This window comes from Oncorhynchus keta, chromosome 12, assembly GCF_023373465.1.
Source record: "Oncorhynchus keta strain PuntledgeMale-10-30-2019 chromosome 12, Oket_V2, whole genome shotgun sequence".
Classification (NCBI taxonomy): domain Eukaryota; kingdom Metazoa; phylum Chordata; class Actinopteri; order Salmoniformes; family Salmonidae; genus Oncorhynchus; species Oncorhynchus keta.
Window position 1 is genome coordinate 20,287,910 of NC_068432.1, and position 27,564 is coordinate 20,315,473.

Here is a 27,564-nt window from a genome sequence, read left to right on the forward strand (position 1 = left end):
CTCGTTGGCTGGCCCTCGCTTCATATTCGTCGCTAAACCCACTGACTCCAGGTCATCTATAAGTCTTTGCTAGGTAAAGCCCCGCCTTATCTCAGCTCACTGGTCACCATAGAAGCACCCACCCGTAGCACGTGCTCCAGCAGGTATATTTCACTGGTCACCCCCAAAGCCAATTCTTCCTTTGGCCGCCTCTGCTGCCAATGACTGGAACGAACTGCAAAAATCTCTGAAGCTGGAGACTCTTACCGGCCTCACTAGCTTTAAGCACCAGCTGTTAGAGCAGCTCACAGATCACTGCACCTGTACATAGCTCATCTGTAAATAGCCTATCCAATCTACCTCATCTCCATACTGTATTTATTTATCTTGCTTCTTTGCACCCCAGTATCACTTTGCATATTCATCTTCTGCACATCCTACCATTCCAGTGTGTAATTGCTATATTGTAATTACTTCACCACCATGGTCTATTTATTGCCTTACCTCTCTTATCCTACCTCATTTCCACATGCTGTATTTAGATTTTTCTACTGTATTATTGATTGTATGTTTGTTTATTTCATGTGTAACTCTGTGATGTTGTATGTGTCGAACTGCTTTGCTTTATCTTGGCCAGGTCGCAGTTGCAAATTAGAACTTGTTCTCAACTATCCTACCTGGTTAAATAAAGGGGAAATAAAAAATATACACTGCTCAAAAAAATAAAGGGAACACTTAAACAACACAATGTAACTCCAAGTCAATCACACTTCTGTGAAATCAAACTGTCCACTTAGGAAGCAACACTGATTGACAATACATTTCACATGCTGTTGTGCAAATGGAATAGACAACAGGTGGAAATTATAGGCAGTTAGCAAGACACCCCCAATAAAGGAGTGGTTCTGCAGGTGGGGACCACAGACCACTTCTCAGTTCCTATGCTTCCTGGCTGATGTTTTGGTCACTTTTGAATGCTGGCAGTGCTTTCACTCTAGTGGTGGCATGAGACAGAGTCTACAACCCACACAAGTGGCTCAGGTAGTGCAGCTCATCTAGGATGGCACATCCATGCGAGATGTGGCAATAAGGTTTGCTGTGTCTGTCAGCGTAGTGTCCAGAGCATGGAGGCGCAACCAGGAGACAGGCCAGTACGTCAGGAGACGTGGAGGAGGCCGTAAGAGGGCAACAACCCAGCAGCAGGACCGCTACCTCCGCCTTTGTGCAAGGAGGAACACTGCCAGAGCCCTGCAAAATGACCTCCAGCAGGCCACAAATGTGCATGTGTCTGCTCAAACGGTCAGAAACAGACTCCATGAGGGTGGTATGGGGGCCTGACGTCCACAGGTGGGGGTTCTGCTGCCTGCAACATCCTCCAGTATGACCGGTTTGGCGGTGGGTCAGTCATGGTGTGGGGTGGCATTTCTTTGGGGGGCCGCACAGCCCTCCATGTGCTCGCCAGAGGTAGCCAGACTGCCATTAGGTACCGAGATGAGATCCCCAGACCCCTTGTGAGACCATATGCTGGTGTGGTTGGCCCTGTGTTCCTCCTAATGCAAGACAATGCTAGACCTCATGTGGCTGGAGTGTGTCAGCAGTTCCTGCAATAGGAAGGCATTGATGCTATGGACTGGCCCGCCCGTTCCCCAGACCTGAATCCAATTGAGCACATCTGGGACATCATGTCTCGCTCTATCGTTGCACCACAGACTGTCCAGGAGTTGGCGGATGCTTTAGTACAGGTCTGAGAGGAGATCCCTCAGGAGACCATCCACCACCTCACTAGGAGCATGCCCAGGCGTTGTAGGGAGGTCATACAGGCACGTGGAGGCCACACACACTACTGAGCCTAATTTTGACTTGTTTTAAGGACATTACATCAAAGTTGGATCAGCCTGTAGTGTGGTTTTCCACTTTAATTTGGAGTGTGACTCCAAATCCAGACCTCCATGGGTTGATAAATTTGATTTCCATTGATAATTATTGTGTGATTTTGTTGTCAGCACATTCAACTATGTAAAGAAAAAAGTATTTAAGAAGAATATTTCATTAATTCAGATCTAGGATGTGTTATTTTAGTGTTCCCTTTATTTTTTTGAGCAGTGTATAATCTAGACTTCACGTTGAAATATCTTCAGGTCTACAAAAACCTCCAGGCTTCCGTAATGAGAGTACATCTAATAAAACATTTTTAAAAATAATTACAGGGGGCAGTTTGGAAAAACTAATCCTGTTTGAATCGTCCTCAGGAATAATGAACATGCTTGATAATAGTTAGGCTACAAGACCCTAATACCCGTCCGAATAGGGCTAAAACATGGAAAATAATAGGGTTATCAGCGTAAAGTGCTCGGCATCATCCCATGGAATCTGTCAAGACTGCACACAGCAGAAATATCACTGAAATATTATAGTACCTACATATCACCTATATTCAAACAAAGTAGACATTTTATAGACAAATGGGCAGCATCATGTGCATGTCAGTCCTCTAGAACGTAAATGTAGTCTTCCTAGTAGGACTGCAATAATGAGGTCGAGCAAGAGTCGACTCATATGACTCCAACCACAGGAGTCTGAGTCGAGCAAGAGTCAACTTTTTTTCGACTCCAAAATCCAGGAGTAAAAGATTGTGAAAGGTGACTTAGGCCAGACAGGTATGTGGCACGTGGTTACTTAGCAACAGTGTCAAAATATACTGTTGCTAAGAAACAGCCTCCTTACTTCCCATCGGTTTCACATGTTTCTCAACACATTTGAGTTAATACTAAGGTAGCCTAGTGGTTAGAGCGTTGGGTCAGTAACCGAAAAGGTTGCTTGATCGAATCCCTGAGCTGACAAGGTAAAAATCTGTCGTTCTGCCCCTGAACAAGGCAGTTAAACCACTGTTCCTAGGCGGTCATTGTAAATAAGAATTTGTTCTTAACTGACTTGCCTAGTTAAATAAATAAAAATACTTTAGAAGAAAGTCAACGACCTAGGCTATTCAGATGGAAAATCAATGCATGTCGGCTACTTCTGATGAAAGAACCCCAGGTACTGTGTAGAAACCACATGGATATTTTCTGTATTATTTTTAATAGTCAAAAAGCAAAGCATGTGTGTTGCACACACAGGGTCACTAAAAATTCCTCAAAACTACCAAGTGTTCTGGAAATGTTAACAAGAGATAGGACTATAACTCAAATTTCAGTTAACCTACCTTTATCTGACACATCTCTGACAGTGGCAACCCTTTTTATTCTCGTGCAGACCGACCTTTCCCTAAAAGCCTAGATTATTCACAACATATCGGCTGTCGGTTGTTAACATCTCATCTGACAATGAATCTACAGCAGACGTGATGTGATAGCCCTACATTAGCCTACATACTTTAAGGTCTCACCCCTTTTTGCTGCCTGTAATATCTGACATGCGTTCAGACCGCGTGCCGCCTCTCCACTATCGAGAGAGGATGTTTTATCTCTAGGACTCTTCACTGTATCCACCTGAGCCACTTATCTTTCAGTGGGAAGCCAACGAATGAGGTTATACACACATCAGCATCACCGCAGGTGTATCCACAGCAGCACTTTGGAATCTACACATTTCACCGCATCGACACCATACTTGTGCGCACGGTAAGATTGTAGTAGCCTATTATTTCTAATCATGTTTACTGATATGGAGTTGTTTAGAAATGCAGCTAAGGTGGTCTATTTAGATTAATTTTATCCTTAATTTTTTACAGATCTACCTGCTTTTATTCTCACAAAGTTGGGATGTAATTCTGATGCCTAAGTTTATTTTTGCATTCCATGAAAACCCATTAGCTAACCATAAAGCCTATCAAAAGATGGTGTCAACATTTTTTAATTTTTTAAATATGTGATTGTGCTATTTTGCTTGATCAAATAGCATACTAGGCTACTGGAATTATTTCACCCAATATTGATTCATTTTGTGCATTTCGTTTCTACGTTGGTGAGTATGTCTTTGCGCAGTTACTCATGTCGGTTCCGTGTAGTTTTTGGATGATATTAGATATTAGTCTACTAATTCGGGTAGGCCTATATATTTGGGTTCTGATGGTGTAAGACAGTTGAACTAAGCTCGTGAGGCATACAGTATACTAAGTGTTATTCTTCAAGAATCAATGGTTATATATCATTAATTTTTAAAAATCTAAGAATGGATGTAGCAACTGCAGATTTTCCATTTAATTTGTTGGAATGACAACTTGTTTGGATGGTGATTGTTGTCTTCTAAAAAAAATAAGTTAGTGATGATTATGCAGCTTCAGATTTAGTATTGGTGGGAATTTATGAAACAGACTATTGTAGTTGTGCTCATTTCGTAGATTAATCACTCAACATTTTTTCAAGTCATTAATGGGATCAGTGCATGTAGCTGTTCAAAAATAAATCTTAGTATAGTCTCTTAATGCTCTACTGGCTCCAAAACGGCAAGGGAGAGTGGTAGCATCTCCAATAAACCATCTGGAAGACAATACACTGATTTAAGTGACTACATAAATATTTTGTCACATTTCATTCCAGCTTACAATTTTGTCAATCTCATTGAGTGCACAGTGACGTCTTTGGTTTTCACAGAATATCTTATTTAATCTTCTCAGTGTCCTTGTGTATAGGATTTCTATTTTTAGTTGGTTGCTTAGCAGCATAGTGCTTTTGTTTCCCTTTTGTAGATGAATGAAAGGCATGCAGTGGTAAAAATAATGCACTTTCCAAAAGAACCTCTACTTTCAAGTACAGAGTGATCCAGGAAATGGTGGAGCGATTTCTGCATAGTGCATCTTTAAGCTCCAAATGAACTAAATAACCCATACCTGTTTGGTGTGTTCCCCTTTTCTTGTCTTCCTCCTACTCTCTTTCTCAAATCTCGCTCTTCCAATCTCTTCAATCCCGCTACCTCCCCCTCGCTCTCTTTACCTCTCACTCCCCAATTCCCTTTCCTACCCTCTCTCCTCCCCCAATCCTCTAGTATGATAGGGGGTGTTGGTGGCCTATGAATGGGTCTGAGCGTGCACCCCACCACCACACTTGCCTCTGCACCCGTGGGGACTATGCGTTGCACAACCCTGAATGCACTAGCCGGTGGTTTGCGAGAACAGGGAAGGGTGCGGAACGTCGGCAGGGGGTCAAGGGGGGCTCAGCATGCCCCCTCCCTTCCGCATCGCTGTGCTGGGGGCGCAGGGTGTGGGCAAGACTGCCATCGTGCAGCGCTTCCTCCACGATGACTACAGCGAGGCGCCTGTCCCGGCAACCAGCCGTGCCCGCCAGGTCCACCTGTCGGCTGCCGTGCTCAATGGCCACGTGCACAACTTGCAGATCACCGACTATCCTGCAATCACCAGCTTCCCCTGCAGCTCACTGCAGGTACTGTCCCACTGAAGCACAATAGTGATGGGAACTGATGTGTGTGGCAGGTTAGACATTGTAGCAAGGTGAAAGGTCCAGTTTAATGTCAGGAAGCCACTGTCAGTGGGTTCATCTTAATAGAGTGGTTTCCTTCTGCTTTGATGCTATCTGTTCCCTGCTATCTAAATGTATCTACATTTGCATAACATACACACACACACAGATCTGACAGGAGTAGATAAGAGGACAACCTTCTCTCTGTATTCACCTGGAATGTAATTTCTCCTCAAATTCAAATACACTGTATATATTTCAGCCACACCCGTTGCTGACATGTGTATAAAATCAACCACACAGCCATACAATCTCCATAGACAAACATTGACAGTAGAATGGCCTTACTGAAGAGCTCAGTGACTTTCAACGTGGCACTGTCATAGGATGCCACCTTTCCAACAAGTCAGTTCGTCAAATTTCTGCCCTGCTAGAGCTGCCCCGGTGAACTGTAAGTGCTGTTATTGGGAAGTGGAAATGTCTAGAAGCAACAACAGCTCAGCCACAAAGTGGTAGGCCACACAAGCTTACAGAACGGGACTGCTGTAGCGCATAAAAATCGTCTGTCCTTGGTTGCAACACTCACTACCGAGTTCCAAACTGCCTCTGGATGCAACTTCAGCACAATAACTGTTTGTTGGGAGCTTCATAAAATTAGTTTCCATGGCAAAACAGCCTTACATAAGCCTAAAATCACCATGCACAATGCCAAGCGTCGGCTGGAGTGGTATAAAGGACATTGGACTTTGGAGCAGTGGAAACGCGTTCCCTGGAGTGATGAATCACGCTTCACCATCTGGCAGTCCCACGGATGAATCTGGTAGTTTGGTGACACCCTGTACACAGAGGTTGGGCTAAAACCCAGCCCTGGAAGTTTATCATCCTCAGTATGCCAAGAGGTACTGCTGAGATAGTGGATGCCATCAACCGCAGCACTTGGAGGCATGTCTTGAACGTGACCGAGCGCCTCCGGTTGAACAAGGAGAGGCACTATCAAAACGGCATGATGCAGTCACGCCTTGACACTATCTGAGTTGGCACCAAATAGATCCTTTTCTGATTGATCTTGAACCATATGCGTTGTGTTTGGTACCACTTGCCTATCAGGTAATAATCTGTATAGGACACCTCAGCCCCTTGATTCTCAGTGGTGTGAATGTTTCCTCTACACACTTTCTGAATGATCAGGGAGCTAGCGCAATCCCAAATGGTATTCATAGACTGTGCCTTCAAAAGAAAACCTTAAAAACCTCCTGTCCTGCAGGTCGACTGAGGTGAACCAGTCACCTCGATGAAAAGACAGAGGCAGCATGTTGCATGTAAGCATATGCAACTTTGTCAGATAGCTGTTTAGCACCCATCGCCCCAGTACTGGGGAGAACTACTCCCATTTTTTTGTGAACAAGGAAGTACCGGGTGTAGAAGCCAAGGTGGCTCTCTGCCGCATGTATAGCCTGATCGTTTCTTTGCATAATCAAGAGGAGATTTTCTGCTTTAGTATGTGTGCCGAGTCGCCAGTGGCAGCTGCTGAGTCCAAAATTCTGCTTGAACTTGAGCCGGGGGGAGAGCCGTGGCATAACGGGCACTCGGGGGTAGAGTAGATTCCCTCCATCTTCCTTGAGAGTGAACACATTAGAATGGGTCGCAGCACAAAGGGAAGGGTTCTACCCAAGAGTCTGTGCTCCACTGGAGAGGTGGCAGGTCAGAACATGGAGTGAACTGTTGGCTGCCCTTCTCTGCACCAGGGAGCGTACCCCTAGGTCAGGCACCCAAATCAAATCAAATTTATTTATATAGCCCTTCGTACATAAGCTGATATCTCAAAGTGCTGTACAGAAACCCAGCCTAAAACCCCAAACAGCAAGCCATGCAGGTGTAGAAGCACGGTGGCTAGGAAAAACTCCCTCAAAAGGCCAAAACCTAGGAAGAAACCTAGAGAGGAACCAGGCTATGTGGGGTGGCCAGTCCTCTTCTGGCTGTGCCGGGTGGAGATTATAACAGAACATGGCCAAGATGTTCAAATGTTCATAAATTACCAGCATGGTCGAATAATAATAAGGCAGAACAGTTGAAACTGGAGCAGCAGCACAGTCAGGTGGACTGGGGACAGCAAGGAGTCATCATGTCAGGTAGTCCTGGGGCACGGTCCTAGGGCTCAAGTCCTCAGAGAGAAAGAAAGAAAGAGAGAATTAGAGAGAGCATATGTGGGGTGGCCAGTCCTCTTCTGGCTGTGCCGGGTGGAGATTATAACAGAACATGGCCAAGATGTTCAAATGTTCATAAATGACCAGCATGGTCGAATAATAATAATAATAAGGCAGAACAGTTGAAACTGGAGCAGCAGCACAGTCAGGTGGACTGGGGACAGCAAGGAGTCATCATGTCAGGTAGTCCTGGGGCATGGTCCTAGGGCTCAGGTCCTCCGAGAGAGAGAAAGAAAGAGAGAAGGGGAGAATTAGAGAATGCACACTTAGATTCACACAGGACACCGAATAGGACAGGAGAAGTACTCCAGATATAACAAACTGACCCTAGCCCCCCGACACATAAACTACTGCAGCATAAATACTGGAGGCTGAGACAGGAGGGGTCAGGAGACACTGTGGCCCCATCTGAGGATACCCCCGGACAGGGCCAAACAGGAAGGATATAACCCCACCCACTTTGCCAAAGCACAGCCCCCACACCACTAGAGGGATATCTTCAACCACAAACTTACCATCCTGAGACAAGGCTGAGTATAGCCCACAAAGATCTCCGCCAACCCAGACAGGATGACCACAGGGGAATCAAATGTGCGGGACCTCGATGCGGCTGCAGAAAATGACAGGTTTCCCTATTGGCGGTGCCAGTTTGGGAATCCGAACTGTGGGGTCGGTGCATGCTGTGTCACTGGAAGCCTCCTGGGGAAAGCCCTGGTGCCAGCGAATTGGTCTGGGTTAGGCTTTTTGATAGCTAGGAGATTATGCATCTCTAGCATCAAATCGGTCTGATAAACCAGTAGTATGGTTGTAACATTCAACTGCCATATAGGACGTGCGGTAGACATGTAAACCTTCTGGTAGATGGACATGAAGAAGTCCCTCTTACCAGGGAGAGAAGTGCCTGTTAGTGACGAGGAACTGTGTTTGAGGTGGTTGGCCAGTGATGGCTCGACCACCGATGGCTTGCCGAGGCCCAGCTTCTCCATGTCCTTGAAATTCATGCTGGCAAAAAAGTCTGGTTTGGACCTTGTCGGTTGAGGGTTTGTCCCAATTGCGTTTGGCTTCCACTATGCAAGCTGGGATAGCTGGGAGGTGTTGCTTGCTTGGGGCAGTGCAAGAGGGGAGTTTCCGTCCATCGTACCAGTCCATCTCTGCGCTGCCACTCCCCATGAGTTTGGGGCACTCAATATTGAGTCTGGTCGCTGCCTGTTTGCGCTGAGGTCTGTTCAACGCTGGTCCGACCAATCTGATTCCACACTCTAAGACTGCTTCCATCACGTGGACTGGGATATGTTTCGTATTGCGTCAGACAACAACATTGACGAGTACGCTGATTCGGTGAGCGAGTTCATTAGAATGTGCGTTGAAGATGTCGTTCCCATAGCAACGATTAAAACATTCCCAAACCAGAAAACCGTGGATTGATGGCAGCATTCGCGTGAAACTGAAAGCGCGAACCACTGCTTTTAATCAGGGCAAGGTGACCGGAAACATGACCGAATACAATACTATTCCCTCCGCAAGGCAATCAAACAAGCTAAGCGTCAGTATAGAGACAAAGTAGAATCTCAATTCAACGGCTCAGACACAAGAGGTATGTGGCAGGGTCTACAGTCAATCACGGATTACAAAAAGAAAACCAGCCCAGTCACGGACCAGGATGTCTTGCTCCCAGGCAGACTAAATAACTTTTTTGCCCACTTTGAGGACAATACAGTGCCACTGACACGGCCCGCAACTAAAACATGCGGACTCTTCTTCACTGCAGCCGACATAAGGAAAACATTTAAACGTGTCAACCCTCGCAAGACTGCAGGCCCAGACGGCATCCCCAGCCGCGCCCTCAGATCATGCGCAGACCAGCTGGCTGGTGTGTTTACGGACATATTCAATCAATCTCTATCCCAGTCTGTTGTTCCCACATGCTTCAAGAGGGCCACCATTGTTCCTGTTCCCAAGAAAACTAAGGTAACTGAGCTAAACGACTACCGCCCCGTAACACTCATGAAGTGCTTTGAGAGACTAGTCAAGGACCATATCACCTCCACCCTACCTGACACCCTAGACCCACTCCAATTTGCTTACCCAAATAGGTCCACAGACGATGCAATCTCAACCACACTGCACACTGCCCTAACCCATCTGGACAAGAGGAATACCTATGTGAGAATGCTGTTCATCGACTACAGCTCGGCATTTAACACCATAGTGCCCTCCAAGCGCGTCATCAAGCTCGAGACCCTGGGTCTCGACCCCGCCCTGTGAAACTGGGTACTGGACTTCCTGACGGGCCGCCCCCAGGTGAGGGTAGGCAACAACATCTCCACCCCGCTGATCCTCAACACTGGGGCCCCACAGGGTGCGTTCTGAGCGCAGCAGCGCCTCTTCAACCTCAGGAGGCTGAAGAAATTCGGCTTGTCACCAAAAGCACTCACAAACTTCTACAGATGCTCAATCGAGAGCATCCTGTCGGGCTGTATCACCGCCTGATACGGCAAATGCTCCGCTCCCAACCGTAAGGCTCTCCAGAGGGTAGTGAGGTCTGCACAACGCATCACAGGGGGCAAACTACCTGCCCTCCAGGACACCTACACCACCCGATGTCACAGGAAGGCCATAAAGATCATCAAGGACAACAACCACCCGAACCACTGCCTGTTCACCCCGCTATCATCCAGAAGGCGAGGTCAGTACAGGCGCATCAAAGCTGGGACCGAGAGACTGAAGAACAGCTTCTATCTCAAGGCCATCAGACTGTTAAACAGCCACCACTAACATTGAGTGGCTGCTGCCAACACACTGACTCAACTCCAGCCACTTTAATAATGGGAATTGATGGAAAATGATGTAAAATATATCACTCGCCACTTTAAACAATGCTACCTAATATAATGTTTACATACCCTACATTATTCATCTCTTATGTATACGTATATACTGTACACTATATAATCTACTGCATCTTTATGTAATACATGTATCACTAGCCACTTTAACTATGCCACTTTGTTTACATACTCATCTCATATGTATATACTGCACTCAATACCATCTACTGTATCTTGCCTATGCCGCTCTGTACCATCACTCATTCATATATCTTTATGTACATATTCTTTTTCCCCTTACACTGTGCCTATAAAGTAGTAGTTTTGGAATTGTTAGCTAGATTACTTGTTGGTTATTACTGCATTGTCGGAACTAGAAGCACAAGCATTTCGCTACACTCGCATTAACATCTGCTAACCATGTGTATGTGACAAATAAAATTTGATTTGATTTGACATCAAGGAGCGAATATCTATCATCCGCCATCGATGCTCCGCTAAGAGTGAAATAGGGACTAGAGGTAACAGCTTGCACCTCTTCGTGCTCTTCTTCCTCTGCTGTTTGGAGGAGGTTGGTCATGCCCTCGCCATCGCCATTGGGTCTGTGAAGTAGTCTCCCTACCCGAAGGGAGTGTGTGAGATGAGCCACATAGGGCCGCTCAGCACACTCTCTGGCAGCAAAAAAACTGCCGGAGAGTGTTAGCGGTAAAAAAAACACAATGGATGCATGACTGGGGATTATTGAACACTGCTTCTGCGTTTTCGAGACCTAGGCAGACTTCCTTGTCAGCTATGGTTGCTCCGTATGGGCACGGTTGTGCTGGGACAGGGGCCGGGGTCTTGCTCAGTACCCATTGGGCTGAGCTAGCAGGCTCCATGGCTCCAAAAAACGGCTATCAAAGGGTTAATGTAGAACAAAGGGAAACGTAACTCACGTTCGCCACTTGGGCTAGTAGCATAGCTAATTACCATAGTGCTAACCAGATAACCTAATTATTTAAAGGGATACTTCAGGATTTTGTCACTAAAGCCCTTGATCTACTTCCCCAGACAGATGAACTCGTGGATTCCATGTTTATGTCTCTGCATCCAGTATAAAGGAAGTTAGCGATAGTTTCACATGCCAATGCCAACTAGTGTAGGCGTAATGATTGGACGTCTACAGGAACAGCTAGCATTCCCACAAGCTTCCAGTTATTGCGCTAATGATAGTTAGCAACTTGCTCTAAACTGCACACAGACATACATTTTTTGATCCATGAGTTCATCTGACTTTGTGGAAGTAGATAAAATCATTGCCAAAATCACAAAGTATTTCTTTTACAATGTGAATGTAGCTAGCTTTCGCCTCGTGTTAGCGAAAGAAAGCTAGCTCTATGTTGATCTTCGGTAAGCAGAGAGCGAGCTAGTAATCCTACCCTTCCAGGTAAAAAAGCTAGTCGGTAGACTAGCTATCCAGGTTAGCTAAGCCCTGCAGCTAAGTTAGCTAAGTCTCAGCAACTAGCTGTGTGATGCTACAGTAGCTACCTAAGGAGACAAAGGAATAAAAATCAACGAAGCTAATTGTTACACGAAGTGAAAACTTTCCTTTATGTAAAGTCACCCAACACAGAAGAGGAGAGCTAGCTAGAGTATAACTCTTTTGTGAGAAGAGAATGATCAGAGGGCGGCCGAGTGGCTCTTTAGTATTAAGGGAGGAGCTACCTCATTTGCCACTCGACCTGTCTGGGTCAGACAGAGGTGTATGATTGGTTCTTCGAACTACTTAGAGTTTCTGGTGAATCCCACTGTGAGATATTGAAACAAATAATTCAAAGAGAACCCCTGTTTGGGGTAAAACTTCAATCACTTCACATTTCACACTCTACTGATTATTTATACAACCTGGTCTCAAAGCATTTTGCATGATTCTGTACGTAAATCTGATACACTCCATTTACAGTGAACAAAAATATAAACGTAGTACATCCAACAAGCCTCACAAGCGCAGACCACGTGTAACTATGCCAGCCAGGTCCTCCACGTCCGGCTTCTTCACTTACGGGAACGTCTGAGACAAGCCACCCAGACAGATGATGAAACTGTGGATTTGCACAACCAAAGAATCTCTGCACAAACTGACTGCAGTTTGGCATCGTAACCGACTTCAGTGGGCAAATACTCACCTTCAATGGCCACTGATATGCTGGCGAAGTGTGCTCTTCACTGATGAATCCCGGTTTCAACTGTAACCGGGCAGATGGCAGACAGCGTGTATGGAGTTGTGTGTGCGAGCAAACAGAGTGCCCCTTGTTGGTGGTGGGGTTATGGTATGGGCAGACATAAGCTAGAACACAATTGCATTTTATCAATGGCAATTTGAATGCCCAGATATACCGTGATGAGATCCTGAGGCCCACTGTCGTGCCATTCATCCACCACCACCACCTTTCAGCATGATAATGCACGGCCCCATGAAAATAAAAGAGAGCCGTACACTCTAGGAGCTCAGATGCAAAAATGTAATACCAACGTTTCGACAGCCAAGCTGTCTTCATCAGGGTATAATCACAAACACTGCGGGATAACTTGTTTATATAGTGTCAAAAGACACAGGTGTCTGTAATCATGGCCAAGAGTGGCCTAATATCATTGGTTAATAATCAAATATTAAAATGTCATACAAAGAACAGCATACAAACAAATGGATAGCATACTATCATAGATTAATTTAACTACACAAGTTTACAAACAATTACAATGGCAAAATCACAATAATCACAAGAATGGCTTCAGATCAAAGTCTATGTTGAGACCGAAGGGCGCAAGGGTCTTTAAATTAAAGATCCAGGCAGCCTCTCGTTTTAACAATAAATTATCAAGGTCACCCCCTCTCCTAGGGAGGGTGACATGTTCGATGCCAATATAACGCAGATACGAAATCAAGTGGCCTGCCTCCAAGAAGTGGGCCGCAACTGGATAAGTAAAGTTTTTACACCTAATGGTGCTACGATGCTCTGAGATACGTACTTTTAATTCGCGCTTTGTTTTACCTACATAATTTTTACCACAAGGACAAGGACAATGCACGGCCCCATGTCACAATGATCTATACACAATTCCTGAAAGCGGAAAATGTCTCAGTTCTTCCATGGCCTGCATACTCAGTAGACTTGTCACCCATTGTGCATGTTTGGGATGCTCTGGATTGACATGTATGATTGCGTGTTCCAGTTCCTGACAATATCCAGCAATTTTGCACAGCCATTGATGAGGTGTGGGACAACATTCCACAGGCCACAATCAACAGCCTGATCAACACGCACATACAGCTAACATTAGCAAGCTAGCTAACATTAGTCACATAGCTATAATTTGTAACATATCATACGTTTAGCGCGTATCAACGCATATCGCATATCATACGTTTGTTACAGATTGTATGTTTCGCAAATTCATCAAATTCGTAACTATAACACATTTTGAAAATGTGTAACTTATTGTATGTTTTGCAATTTCATATCATATAATATGAATTGTAATTCGTAAACATATCATATGAAATGGAGTATCTCGGATTTGCGTACAGAATAATTGTATGAAATGCTCTGAGACCAGGTTGATTTATAAAGTAATCAGTGTTTCATTTGCACTGTGGAGGTGCTTGAGGTGTTTTTGAAAAGCTATCCAAGGCAAGGCCTAGCTTGCAAACAATATTTCTCACAGTGAGGAGCCAATTATAAAGCAGAAATTAAATTACAAAAAGTTTGAATTCAATAAGAGAGCAGATTGTGTTCTGGTCATATTGATCAGACAGTAAGCTATGTTGCAAGTCATTTAAACAAATTAACTAGACTAAAATCATTCTCAAAAGCTCTGTGTGTGTGTGTGTGTGTGTGTGTGTGTGTGTGTGTGTGTGTGTGTGTGTGTGTGTGTGTGTGTGTGTGTGTGTGTGTGTGTGTGTGTATGAGTGTGTACAGAATATGTGAAAACTATTGGTCTCCATGCATCTATTTAAAATAACATTCCCAGACAAATTAAACATTTTTAAAACAGTGCCATCAGATTTTACTAGACAAAGGGAAGGTTAATGTGTTGCTTCGTAATGAGAGATCTCCCTACGTCTTCTCTCCTCCCTCCTGTCTCCTTTCCTCCCCTTTCTATTCTTGCTAAAATGTTATTCCAGCCATTTTTATTCTCCTTTCTTCACTTTTCTATCTTCTTCCCCCCCCTCCCTCCTCCAGGAGTGGACAGACACCTGCTGCAGAGGAATCCGCAGCGCTCACGTCTACATCCTGGTCTATGACATCTGCTGCTTCGACAGCTTCGAATACGTCAAGACTATGCGCCAGCAGATCCTAGAGACCAGGTGAGGACACGGCCTGCATGACAAATAGGGACCAGCTCCAGCTGGCACTGGTTCTTTGAACAGATGTAATTACGGCTCGCTATGCAATCAGGAGCCCCCACCGCCACACGCACAGAGAACATTTGTTTAACATTTGGACTGAAATCAACATGAGTGGCTCAGACTGCCATGGTCAAGTGTCTTCATAATCACTTTGGCTTTTCTTCACAATTCCTCTATTGTATTTTTTTCTCTATTGTACAAAAGTTCTTTTGAATTCGGTATCCAATGGATGTTGCTGGAAGCGAAAGGCAGTGTGGAGTGGTGTGATGAAAACAGTTTTAACAACACCCACTCTACAGAAACTCACTATACACTAGACACTCAGCAGACATTCACTCACTTGTTACAACAATAGTCTTTCACAGTGGTTATCTTACCATAATAAAATAAGTTGAGTCACAGTCTGAAATAACCATTTTATTTCACCTTTATTTAACCAGGTAGGCTAGTTGAGAACAAGTTCTCATTTACAACTGTGACCTAAAGCAAATTACAATATAGCAATTAAACACTGGAGTGATAGATGTGCAGAAGATGAGTGTGCAAGTAGAGATACTGAGGTGCAAAGGAGAAAAGTAAATCAAATAAATAACAATATGGGGATGAGGTAGATGGATGGACAATTTACAGATGGGCTATGTACGGGTGCAGTGATCTGTGAGCTGCCCTGACAGCTGGTGCTTAAATCTAGTGAGGGAGATTTTTGCCGTTCGTTTCAGTCATTGGCAGCAGCGAACTGGAAGGAAAGGCGGCCAAAGTAGGAATTGGCTTTGGGGGTGACCAGTGAAATATACCTGTTGGAGCGCTTGCTGCGGGTGGGTGCTGCTATGGTGACCAGTGAGTTGAGATAAGGCGGGGCTTTAACTAGCAAAGACTTATAGATTACCTGGAGCAAGTGGGTTTGGCGACGAATATGAAGCGAGGGCCAGCCAACGAAAGCATACAGCTCGCAGTGGTGGGTAGTATATGGGGCTTTGGTGACAAAACGGATGGCACTGTGATAGACTGCATCCAATTTGTTGAGTACGGTGTTGGAGGTTATTTTGTAAACGACATCGCCGAAGTCAAGGATCAGTAGGATAGTCAGTTTTACGAGGGTATGCTTTGTTGCAAAAATAAGAAGCCAATTCTAGATGTAATTTTGGATTGGAGATGCTTAATGTGAGTCTGGAAGGGGATTTTACAGTCTAACCAGACCCCTAGGTATTTGTAGATGTTCTGGATAGCGTCGAACAACATTGATGTATACGCTGATTCGGTGAGCGAGTTTATTAGCAAGTGCATCGGTGATGTTGTACCCACGGCAACAATTAAAACCTTCCCCAACCAGAAACTGTGGATTGATGGAAGCATTTGTGCAAAATTGAAAGCGCGAACCACTGCTTTTAATCAGGGCAAGGCGACCGGAAACATGACGGAATACAAACAGTGTAGCTATTCCCTCCGCAAGGCAATCAAACAAGCTAAGTGTCAGTATAGAGACAAAGTAGAGTCACAATTCAACGGCTCAGACATGAGAGGTATGTGGCAGGGTCTACAGTCAATCACGGACTACAAAAAGAAAACCAGCCTCATTGCGAACCCCGATGTCTTGCTCCCAGACAAACTAAACAACTTCTTTGCTTGCTTTGAGGACATTACAGTGCAACCGACACGACCCGCTACCAAAACCTGCGATCTCTCCTTCACCGCAGCCGCAAACATTTAAACGTGCCCAGATGGCATCCCTAGCTGCGTCCTCAGAGCATGCGCAGACCAGCTGGCTGGTGTGTTTACGGACATATTCAACCAATCCCTATCCCAGTCTGCTGTTCCCACATGCTTCAAGAGGGCCACCATTGTTCCTGTTCCCAAGAAAGCTAAGGTAACTGAGCTAAACGACTATCGCCCTGTAGCACTCACTTCTGTCATCATGAAGTGCTTTGAGAGACTAGTCAAGAATCATATCACCTCCATCCTATCTGACACCCTAGACCCACTCCAATTTACGTACTGCACCAATAGGTCAACAGACGACGCAATCACATTGCACACTGCCCTAACCCATCTGGACAAGAGGAATACCTATATAAGAATGTTGTTCATTGACTACAGCTCAGCATTTAACACCATAGAACCCTCCAAACTCGTCATTAAGCTCGAGACCCTGGGTCTCGAACCCCGTCCTGTGCAACTGGGTCCTGGATTTTCTGACGGGCTGCCCCCAGGTGCTGAGGTTAGGAAACAAGGATCAGATATGACTACATGGTCGGAACTAGAATCACAAGCATTTCATTATTAACATCTGCTAACCATGTGTATGTGGACATCAAATGTGATTTGATGATTTGATTTGACACATAAGTCAGAACCGTCCAGAGTAGTGATGCTGGATTGGTGGGCAGGTGCTGGTAGCGATCGGTTGAAGAGCATGCATTTAGTTTTACTTGCATTTAAGAGCAGTTGGAGGCCACGGAAGGAGTGTTGTATGGCATTGAAGCTCGCCTGGAGGTTAGTTAACACAGTGTCCAAAGAAGGGCCAGAAGTATACAGAATGGCATCGTCTGCTTAGAGGTGGATCAGAGAATCACCAGCAGCAAGAGCGACATCATTGATGTATACAGAGAACAGAGTCGGCCCGAGAATTGAACCTTGTGGCACCCCCATAGAGACTGCCAGAGGACCAGACAACAGGCCCTCTGATTTGACACACTGAGCTCTATCTGAGAAGTAGTTGGTGAACCAGGCGAGGCAGCCAATTGAGAAACCAAGCCTGTTGAAACTGCCGATAAGAATGTGGTGATTGACAGATTCGAATGCCTTGGCCCGGTCTATGAATACAGCTGCACAGTATTGTCTCTTATCGATGGAGGTTATGATATCATTTAGGACCTTGAGCATGGCTGAGGTGCACCCATGACCAGCTCGGAAACCAGATTGCATAGCGGAGAAGGTACGGTGGGATTTGAAATGGTTGGTGAACTGTTTGTTAACTTGGCTTTCGAAGACCTTAGAAAGGCAGGGTAGGATAGATATAGGTCTGTAGCAGTTTGGGTCTAGAGTGTATCCCCCTTTGAAGAGGGGGATGACCGTGGCAGCTTTCCAATCTTTGGGTATCTCAGACGATACGAAAGAGAGGTTGAACAGGCTAGTAATAGGGGTTGCAACAATTTCGGGCTGATAATTTTAGAAAGAGAGGGTCCAGATTGTCTAGCCCTGCTGATTTGTAGGGATCCAGATTTTGCAGCTCTTTCAAAACATCAGCTATTTGGATTTGGGTGAAGGAAAAATGGTGGAGGCTTGGGCAAGTTGCTGTGGGGGTGTGCAGGGCTGTTGACCAGGGTAGGGGTGGCCAGGTGAGAAGCTTGGGCAGCTGTAGAAAAATGCTTATTGACATTCTCAATTATAGTGGATTTAATCAGTGGTGACAGTGTTTCTTAGACTCAGTGCAGTGGGCAGCTGGGAGGAGCTAATCTTATTCTCCATGGACTTTACAGTGTCCCAGAACTTTTGGAGTTTGTGCTGCGGGATGCAAATTTCTGTTTGAAAAAGCTAGCCTTTGCTTTCCTAACTGCCTGTGTACATTGGTTCCTAACTTCCCTGAAAAGTTTCATATCGTGGGGGCTATTCGATGCTAATGCAGTAATGTTTTGTGCTGGTCAAGGGCAGTCAGATCTGGAGTGAACCACGGGCAATATCTTTTCCTATTTTTTGAACAGGGCATGCTTATTTAAGATTGTGAGGAAAGCACTTTTAAAGAATAACCAGGCATCTTCTACTGAAGGAATGAGGTAAATGGCCCAGGTTACCCGGGCCAGGTCGATTAGAAACGCCTGCTCGCTGAAGTGTTTTAGGGAGCGTTTGACAGTGATGAGGGGTGGTCGTTTGACCGCAGACCCATTACGGACGCAAGCAATTAGGCAGTGATCACTGGGATCCTGGTTGAAGACAGAGATGTATTTGGAGGGCAGGTTGGGTAGGATGATATCTATGAGGTTGCCTGTGTTTACGGATTTGGGGTTATACCTGGTAGGTTCATTGATCATTTGTGTGAGATCGAGGGCATCAAGCTTAGATTGTAGGATGGCCGGGCTATTAAGCATGTCCCAGTTTAGGTCACCTAACAGCACAAACTTTGAAGGTAGATGGGCGGAAATCAAGTCACATATGGTGTTGAGGGCACAGCTGGGGGCAGAAGGTGGTCTTTTGCAAGCGGCAACGGTGAGAGACTTGTTTCTGGAAAGGTGGATTTTTAAAAGTAGAAGCTCAAATTGTTTGGGCACAGACCTGGATAATAAGACAGAACTCTGCAGGCTCGCTCTGCAGTAGATTGCAACTCCACCCACTTTGGCAGTTCTATCTTGTCGGAAAATGTTATAGTTAGGAATGGAAATTTCAGGGGTTTTGGTGGCCTTCCTAAACCAGGATTCAGACACGGCTAGGACACCAGGGTTGGCAGAGTGTGCTAAAGCAGTGAATAAAACAAACTTACGGAGGAGGCTTGAAATGTTAACATGCATGAAACCAAGGATTTTACAATTACAGGAGTCAACAAATGAGAGCGCCTTGGGAATGGGAGTGGAGCTAGGCACTGCAGGGCCTGGATTAACCTCCACATCACCAGAGGAGCAGAGTAGGATAAGGGTACGGCTAAACGCTATAAGAACTGGTCGTCTAGTATGTTCGGAACAGAGAATAAAAGGAGCAGGTTTCTGGACACGGTAGAACAGATTCAATGCATAATGTACAGACAAAGGTATGGTAGGATGTGAATACCGTGGAGGTAAACCTAGGCATTGAGTAACAACGAGAGAGGTATTGTCTCTAGAGACATCAATTAAACCAGGTGAGGTCACCTCATGTGTGGGAGGTGGGACAAGAGGGTTAGCTGAGGCATATTGAGCAGGGCTGGAGACTCTACAATGAAATAAGAACATAATCGAGAGCATCCTGGCGGGCTGTATCACCGCCTGGTACGGCAACTGCTCCGCCCTCAACCGTAAGGCTCTCCAGAGGGTAGTGAGGTCTGCACAACGCATCACCGGGGGCAAACTACCTGCCCTCCAGGACACCTACACCACCCGATGTTACAGGAAGGCCATAAAGATCATCAAGGACATCAACCACCCGAGCCACTGCCTGTTCACCCCGCTATCATCCAGAAGGCGAGGTCAGTACAGGTGCATCCAATCTGGGACCGAGAGACTGAAAAACAGCTTCTATCTCAAGGCCATCAGACTGTTAAACAGCCACCACTAACATTGAGTGGCTGCTGCCAACACACTGACATTGACACTGACCCAACTCCAGCCACTTTAATAATGGGAATTGATGGGAAATGATGTAAATATATCACTAGCCACTTTAAACAATGCTACCTTATATAATGTTACTTACCCTACATTATTAATCTCATATGCATACGTATATACTGTACTCTATATCATCGACTGCATCCTTATGGAATACATGTATCACTAGCCACTTTAACTATGCCACTTTGTTTACTTTGTCTACATACTCATCTCATATGTATATACTGTACTCGATACCATCTACTGTATGCTGCCCTGTACCATCACTCATTCATATATCCTTATGTACATATTCTTTATCCCCTTACACTGTGTATAAGACAGTAGTTTTGGAATTGTTAGTTAGATTACTTGGTGGTTATCACTGCATTGTCGGAACTAGAAGCACAAGCATTTCGCTACACTCACATTAACATCTGCTAACCATGTGTATGTGACAAATAAAATTTGATTTGATTTGATTTTTGATACTCACTCACCAAAACAGCAATGGACAAGGCATATTGACATTAGGGAGAGGCAAAGGTTGCCAATTGATCATCCCAACCACTGTTGGAAAAAAAAACCTCGGGCGGATTACGTCGGTAGTCCAGTCGTGATGGATCGGCGGGGCTCCGTATCGGCAATAAAAGGGGTCCTGGCCAAATGGCAAAATAGGTATTGTAGCCCAAGGAGTGGCTGATGGACCTCTTCAGCTTGCCGGGAGATGGGCCTAGCATAGGCTAGCTCCAAGCTAATTGGTGCTTGCTTCAGGACAGAGATGTTATCCAGGAGAAGCCAATCGGATAGCAGCTAGCTAGCTGTGATCATCCAGGTGAAGAGGTTCAGAGCTTGGGTAGGAATCCAGAGATATGGAGAAAAAGAAGTCCGATAAGCTCTGGGTTGAATTATGCTGTGCAGACTGGCAGGAGTTGGCCGGGCTAAAGGTTAGCTGATGATTGCTAGCAGTGGCTAGCTGACTACTAGCTAGTAGCTAGTTAGCTGCTGTTGGGGGTTCTGGTTCTAAAGTAAAGAAAATAGCAGAACCATACCACATTGGGTGAGGCGGGTTGCAGGAGAGTATGTTGAAGTTGGGGTTAAGAAAAACATAAAAAATGTATGCGAAGAAAAAAGATATATAAAGATGTATACACGGGACACGACAAGACGAAAACAAAGACGCCTGACTGCTACGCCATCTTGGATTTCAAACTGCTATTGTAATAAAGACCTTGTAATATCTAACGTAGTATAAATTAGTTGTAATTCTTCATAACACACCATGGTGAAAATGTATCAAGGCATATGAGTTATTGTAGATTTGGCCTAAACAATCCTCTCGGCCTCAGTTATTGGAAAGTCAATAACGCTTCCGTTTGAATTTGCAAATCATATCACCTTCGTGGCACTGGGATGTCAAAGTGGACGTCACAGCTTTTCCAGAGGTGACCGTAGGGTCAGGGTGACGGTTACCTGTCATTGGCAGCAGTGATGGATGTGAGGTGTAGTTGTCACATCAGCCTTGTTGGCTGCCGTCACATGGTGTGTGAGCATGAGGCCTTCAGTTAGCGCCCACTCTGACAGCGCCACGTGGCCAAGGCTACCCAGAGGCTAATGGTGTCAGTGACAGCTCCTTTCACAGCCATTCATCTCCCAGTCATCCATCTATGGCGTGGGCTCACCCAGTTATTATTATTATTATTATTACGCACAAATTATTTACTTTGTTCGATTTCCATGCTAAAGGTTTTAGCAGTAAATTCTTGTAAAATCAACGTTTGGAGCAGTGGTCTACATTTTTAAAAAATCAATACGAGAAGCAGAGTGGACAATCTCCCTCCATTGTCCTTTGCACATATTGTTGTCCCACACCATCATGTTGTTTATACTGTTCAAATTCAGCCTTTTGCTTTTAAGGAACTGACAGCTTAGGAAAATGTATTTATTTCCTAGAAAAGAGGGAACTATCATCATATGAAAGAGACAAAAGCTGAATGCAGAGGCTTGGGGATGTGGAGAGGAGAGTGACACCCTGGGTTTTACTCACGTTTATCTGACGAGGAGTCCCGGGATAGCAGGGGGAGCCCGGTGACAGCTTGTCAGTAAGATTCCAGACAAAGCCAGGCGCTGTAGACAGAACAAATGCATTAACCAAGCCTAGTGGAGCAGTGAAGGAGAGACAGGGAATTACAGTCAGCCACAACAGAGAATAGAGAAAAACACACAATGAACACTCACCTCAGAAACCCAAGGTTTCAAACTTCCTCTGTAGGAGCTACCAGCATATTACTTTGACAAGATGGGGATCTGTGTGGGATTTTAAACCTTCCCTCGACAATAACTCAAGGTTTCTGTCAAGGTGTACTTTCGTTAGTAAATTTGTTGTCTGGGTTTTTGGTCATGAATATATCCAGAAACAGCCCTTTATTCTCTCCTTACGAAGAGTCAATTTTGGCCAGGGTTAACAGGGCAGGGGATGTGATAACTCTGCTTTAATAGCATCAACTATAACATCATAAAAACCCCTCAGGATATCTTTTTCAGATTTATCTTGACTGGGTGTGAAGGTTAAAATCTTGGGGTACAAACCTGTCAGTCATAGCTAAGCCTTGCTTTTATGTTATGCTGTGTTTCTGTTTAAATGACTACAGAAAAGGAACCACTGTGTGTGCCTGGCTTTAGCTGACCACAGGTGTTTAACCTCTCATTCTCACTGTTTTTGTCTCTCTTTTCCTTTTTCCAGGGTGGTGGGCACAGGTGACACGCCCATCCTGATTGTGGGAAACAAACGGGACCTGCAGTGGGGGCGTGTCTTCCCCCGCCATAACGTGTCCGACCTGGTTAGGAAGAACTGGAAGTGCGGCTACGTGGAGTGTTCAGCTAAGTACAACTGGCACGTGCTGCTGCTGTTCGGGGAGGCTATGCGCAGTGTGGTCTGTGCCCGCTGCAAACACGTCCATGCCACCATTCGCTTTCAACGGGCACTGAGGAATGAACGCTGCGCCCTCATGTGATTTACTCAGTGACGAGGGACGGGCGCCGGAGTGGCATTGAGGGCCATTGGTACAGAAAACCTCATTAGGAACAGCTGAGAATTATTGATGATCACTGTGACTGACTACCATGAGTGACCACGTTTCTGCCCAATGTGAAACTACAGAATTAAACACCCCTCTGTTTTGCTGCTGATACATGACGACATACAGTGGGGCAAAAAAGTATTTAGTCAGCCACCAATTGTGCAAGTTCTCCCACTTAAAAATATGAGAGGCCTGTAATTTTCATCATAGGTACACTTCAACTATGACAGACAAAATGCCCCACTGTAAGATGGAGAGTACTACCCTATCCATCTTTGTAAAGTGTCTTTGATCTTTTCTTGACTTGGAGGCAGTTATACCAACCAAAATCCGTGGCTGTACAATTTTGAACTCCTCCAAGTGCACTAAAGAAACTTTCCAGCATCTGTTGTTTGATTAACACGGGCGTTGATCAATGTATGACATTGCTAATATCAAAGCCCCCTTTGGAGTGGGACTGAGGCTGGCATCTGCTGATGCGGGGACAGGCAGACGGATCCTTCCCCTCCTGGGGCTCAGTGCATTCTCTTTCTCTGCACTGATATGTCTTGAAGGTGCACATTTGAGTGTAAAATCCTTAAAGGCAGCATTACGAATTTCATACCCAACCACTCAAACACTACAAGCACAAACAAAGAACCCAACTGTCATTCAATTTAAGCCAATCGCAAAGGACCCTCTCCTTCACGCCTTCAGAAACCAAAACAAACAACCGTAGGGACACAGTGTCCCACACAGTGTTTAATCTTCTAATAGCTTACAAAACACTGACCGTCCTTACCAGAGAACTGTCTCTTTCATTTACTGAGGACACATCACTTAGTGAGGATGGTGATATGTTATTTGGAGTAATATCACCAAATCCAATCCAACTTTTACGCTCCAACTGCAAACACAACCCTGTACATCATAAATCTACAATTGTATATTCACATGATAAGGGTTTTTAACACAATATAATGCGACAAAATACTTTTGCAAGGCACTGGATGTATTGTATATAAAGTTGTGTTATTTGTTTTGTAAATCTACAAAACATACTCTATTGTCAAAGTGGAAGAAGATAAATACAAATTTAGAACAAAAATATAGTCATTGCATAAGTATTCAGCCCCTTTGTTTAGGCAAGCCTAAATTAGTTCAGGAGTAACATTTGGCTTAACAAATCACATAAGAAGTTACATGGACTCACTGTGTGAAATAATAGGGGTTGATGTGATTTCTTTAATGACTAACCCTTCATCTGTCCTCCATATATACAACATCTGTAAGGTCCCTCAGTCAAATGGGTAACAATAACAAATCAGACATTGAATATCTCTTTAAGCATGGTCAAGTTAATAATTATACTGTGGATTATGTATTAAACCACCCAGACTCAAAGACACAGTTATCCTTCTGAACTGAACCACAGGACAGGAATGAAACTGCTCAGGGATGTCACCATGAGGCCATTGGGGATTTTAAAACAGCTACAGAGTTCAATGGCTGTCATGGGAGAACGCTCAGGATGGATCAACAACAATATGACAGTGAAATGACAGTGAAAAGAAGAATTCAAGTGTACAGAATAAAATACTGGGGAGTTTTTCAGGATAAAAAGAAACAGGATGGAGTGTGTTTGCACAGGCAAAATCCTAGACAAAAACCTGCTTCAGGGCCTCACGAGTGGCGCAGCGGTCTAAGGCACTGCATTGCAGTGTTGCGGCATCACTACAGCCTGGGGTTCGATCCCAGGCTGTGTCACAACCGGCCGCGAGCGGGAGTCCCATAGGGCAGCGCACAATTGGACTAGCGTCGTCTGGGTTAGGGGAGGGTTTGGCTAGGAGGGCTTTACTTGGCTCATCGTGCTCTAGCGACTCCTTGTTGGCGGGCCCGGGCAGCTGCAGGCTGACTTCGGTCGTCAGTTGAACAGTGTTTCCTCCGACACATTGGTGCAGCTGGCTTCCGGGTTAAGTGAGCGGGTGTTAAGTGCGGCTTGGCAGATCATGTTCCGGAGGACGCATGACTTGACCTTCGCCTCTCTTGACAAGATCGCAATCACGAAATTGGGGAGAAAAAGGTAGTAAAAATGACAACAACAAGAAAGTGATAAAAAAATTCTACCTGCTTCAGTCTGCTTTACACCAGACAGTAGGAGAGGAATTCCCCTTCCAGTGGGACAATAACCTACAACACAGGGCCAAATCTACACTGGAGTTGCTTACCAAGAAGACAGTGAATATTCCTGAGTGGCCAAGTTACAGTGAACTTAGGGCCTAGATTCAATCAGATCAAGCGTTAACCGGTGATAGCAGACACCTGCATAGCGGATGTTTTGGCAATGTCAGAGGTGGAACTACTTTGGATCATTCAAATCTGAGTAGCTGCTCTTGCAATCATTGTCACTGAAGTCTGAGAAAGTGTAGGCTATGTAGATATTTTTATGCTCAAATTGAAAAATGATTAAACAAAATAATGAGGATTTCTATTATCCTAATTGAGGTGTAGATTACATCTCACATACCAGTTTTCCAACTTGTAAACAAGGCTGCATGGGATTTCTGTTAATGCCACTCCATGCAGCCAATGACCATGTCCGCTTTAGGTACAATGCAGAGAGCCACTTGTGGATCTGACATCTAACGCAGTTCCAACACCGTCAAAACAACCGCTATGTGGATGTCGGCTAAAGCGGATTTGATTGAATAGAGCCTTAAATAAGCTTGAAAATCCATGGCAAAACTTGAAAATTGCGGTCTAGACAGAATTTTGAAAAGAATAATGAGCAAATATTGCACAATTCAGGTGTGCAAAGCTCTTAGACTTACCCAAGAAGATTCACAGCTGTAATCGATGCCAAAGGTGTTTCTAACATGTAATGCATTAGGGAGTTGAATACTTATGCAACGACTATATTTTAGTTATTACATTTTTATAAATACATTTTAATGCCACTTTGTAACACAATAAAATGTGAAGGAATCCAGTCTGAAACTTTTGAAAGGCACTTTGTACCTACAAACACAAGTCAAACCAAACCCCTGATACCTGCCTGTTAATAATGAGATATTATAAAAAGAGGTCTTGTCACGGCCGTTGGAAAAAGAGCACCAAGGTGCTGCGTGGTGAGCGTACATACTTCTAATAGTAGATGTCGCCGACAAAACAATAAACAATACAGACACAAACCGTGATTCTTAAGGCTATGTGCCATCAAACAAAGTTAACTTCCCACAAACACAGGTGGGGAAAAAGGGTACCTAAGTATGGTTCCCAATCAGAGACAACGATAGACAGCTGTCCCTGATTGAGAACCATACCCGGCCAAAACCTAGAAATAGAAAATCATAGAAACACAAAACATGGAATGCCCACCCCAACTCACACCCTGATCAAACCAAAATAGAGACATAAAAAGGATCTCTAAGGTCAGGGCGTGACAGGTCTAAATGTAATTAAATACTTTAGACAGTTGTTGCCAACATATCGGCCTGTTCAGGTTCTCTAAACTGCTAAATACAGCAATAAATACACATTCCCTGCTTGAATCCTGGCAACCTTTGATAAAACAGTAAGCTAGAATTTGTTTTGGAATAAGGGGGAAATATAGGATACACTTGTTCCTAGAAGGTTGCATTCAATGAAAGGACAATACTATTATGCAGAATACAATGCAGATACTAGCCTACCTGACTAGAACCACTTGTGTATAAGACAGAGAGTGTTTGAGTGGAACAAGATTTGTGTAATACTATAAGAAGATTGCTTCATGATATTGACAAACTGCCAAACTGCCAGGTGGCATAAGTATTTGATATGTGTCTGGGCAATCACATTGCTTAAGGAGAGCCTCAAATGTCTATAACAGCCCTCGAAATCAGAACAGCACTGAATTACTGTCATGTCCTGTGATTTTAACGATCCTCTTCCTAAATATAAAATTACTTTATATACTGTATGCTGATGAGCACCTGACTGTGTATGATTACAAAGATGAATGAGAAATAGCACTGTATTGATGTGAAGCTATAATTACGAAGGGCACAGACATCCTATTCGCTGCTCTGTTTCATGATTATGTCATAATAATTTGATACTCCACAGGTAGGTCTGTCTGGTTTATAATACATGCTAGAGAAACTCAACCGACTCTATAAATCTCATAAAGACCACTGCCTTGAATTTACCCCACAGGTCATATTGACTTAGATACTTTCCCCTCCTCCACTGCCTGTATCATATCTTACCATTCCAATAAAATCATTTATTTTCATGATACCTGTTGAATTTCCCACGGTCTGAATGAATGCCCCTTCCCATGAGAACCATTACGCTGGTATTGTGAGGTGGTGTCTAAAATATCAGTATTTTTATTTAACCTTTTATTTAATTAACTAGGTCAGTAAATTCTTAT

General features: G+C 44.5%; 1 protein-coding gene across 1 annotated transcript; it reads left to right on the top strand.

Moving 5' to 3' along the window:
- Positions 1 to 3,446: 3,446 nt before the first annotated feature.
- Positions 3,447 to 27,397, top strand: LOC118391675 (ras-like protein family member 10B). Its single transcript, XM_035783181.2, has 4 exons — positions 3,447 to 3,599; positions 4,963 to 5,357; positions 14,649 to 14,773; positions 22,832 to 27,397. Exons 2-4 carry the CDS (start codon positions 5,136 to 5,138, stop codon positions 23,100 to 23,102), a joined length of 618 nt encoding a protein of 205 aa, XP_035639074.1. The 5' UTR covers positions 3,447 to 3,599; positions 4,963 to 5,135; the 3' UTR covers positions 23,103 to 27,397.
- Positions 27,398 to 27,564: the final 167 nt, after the last annotated feature.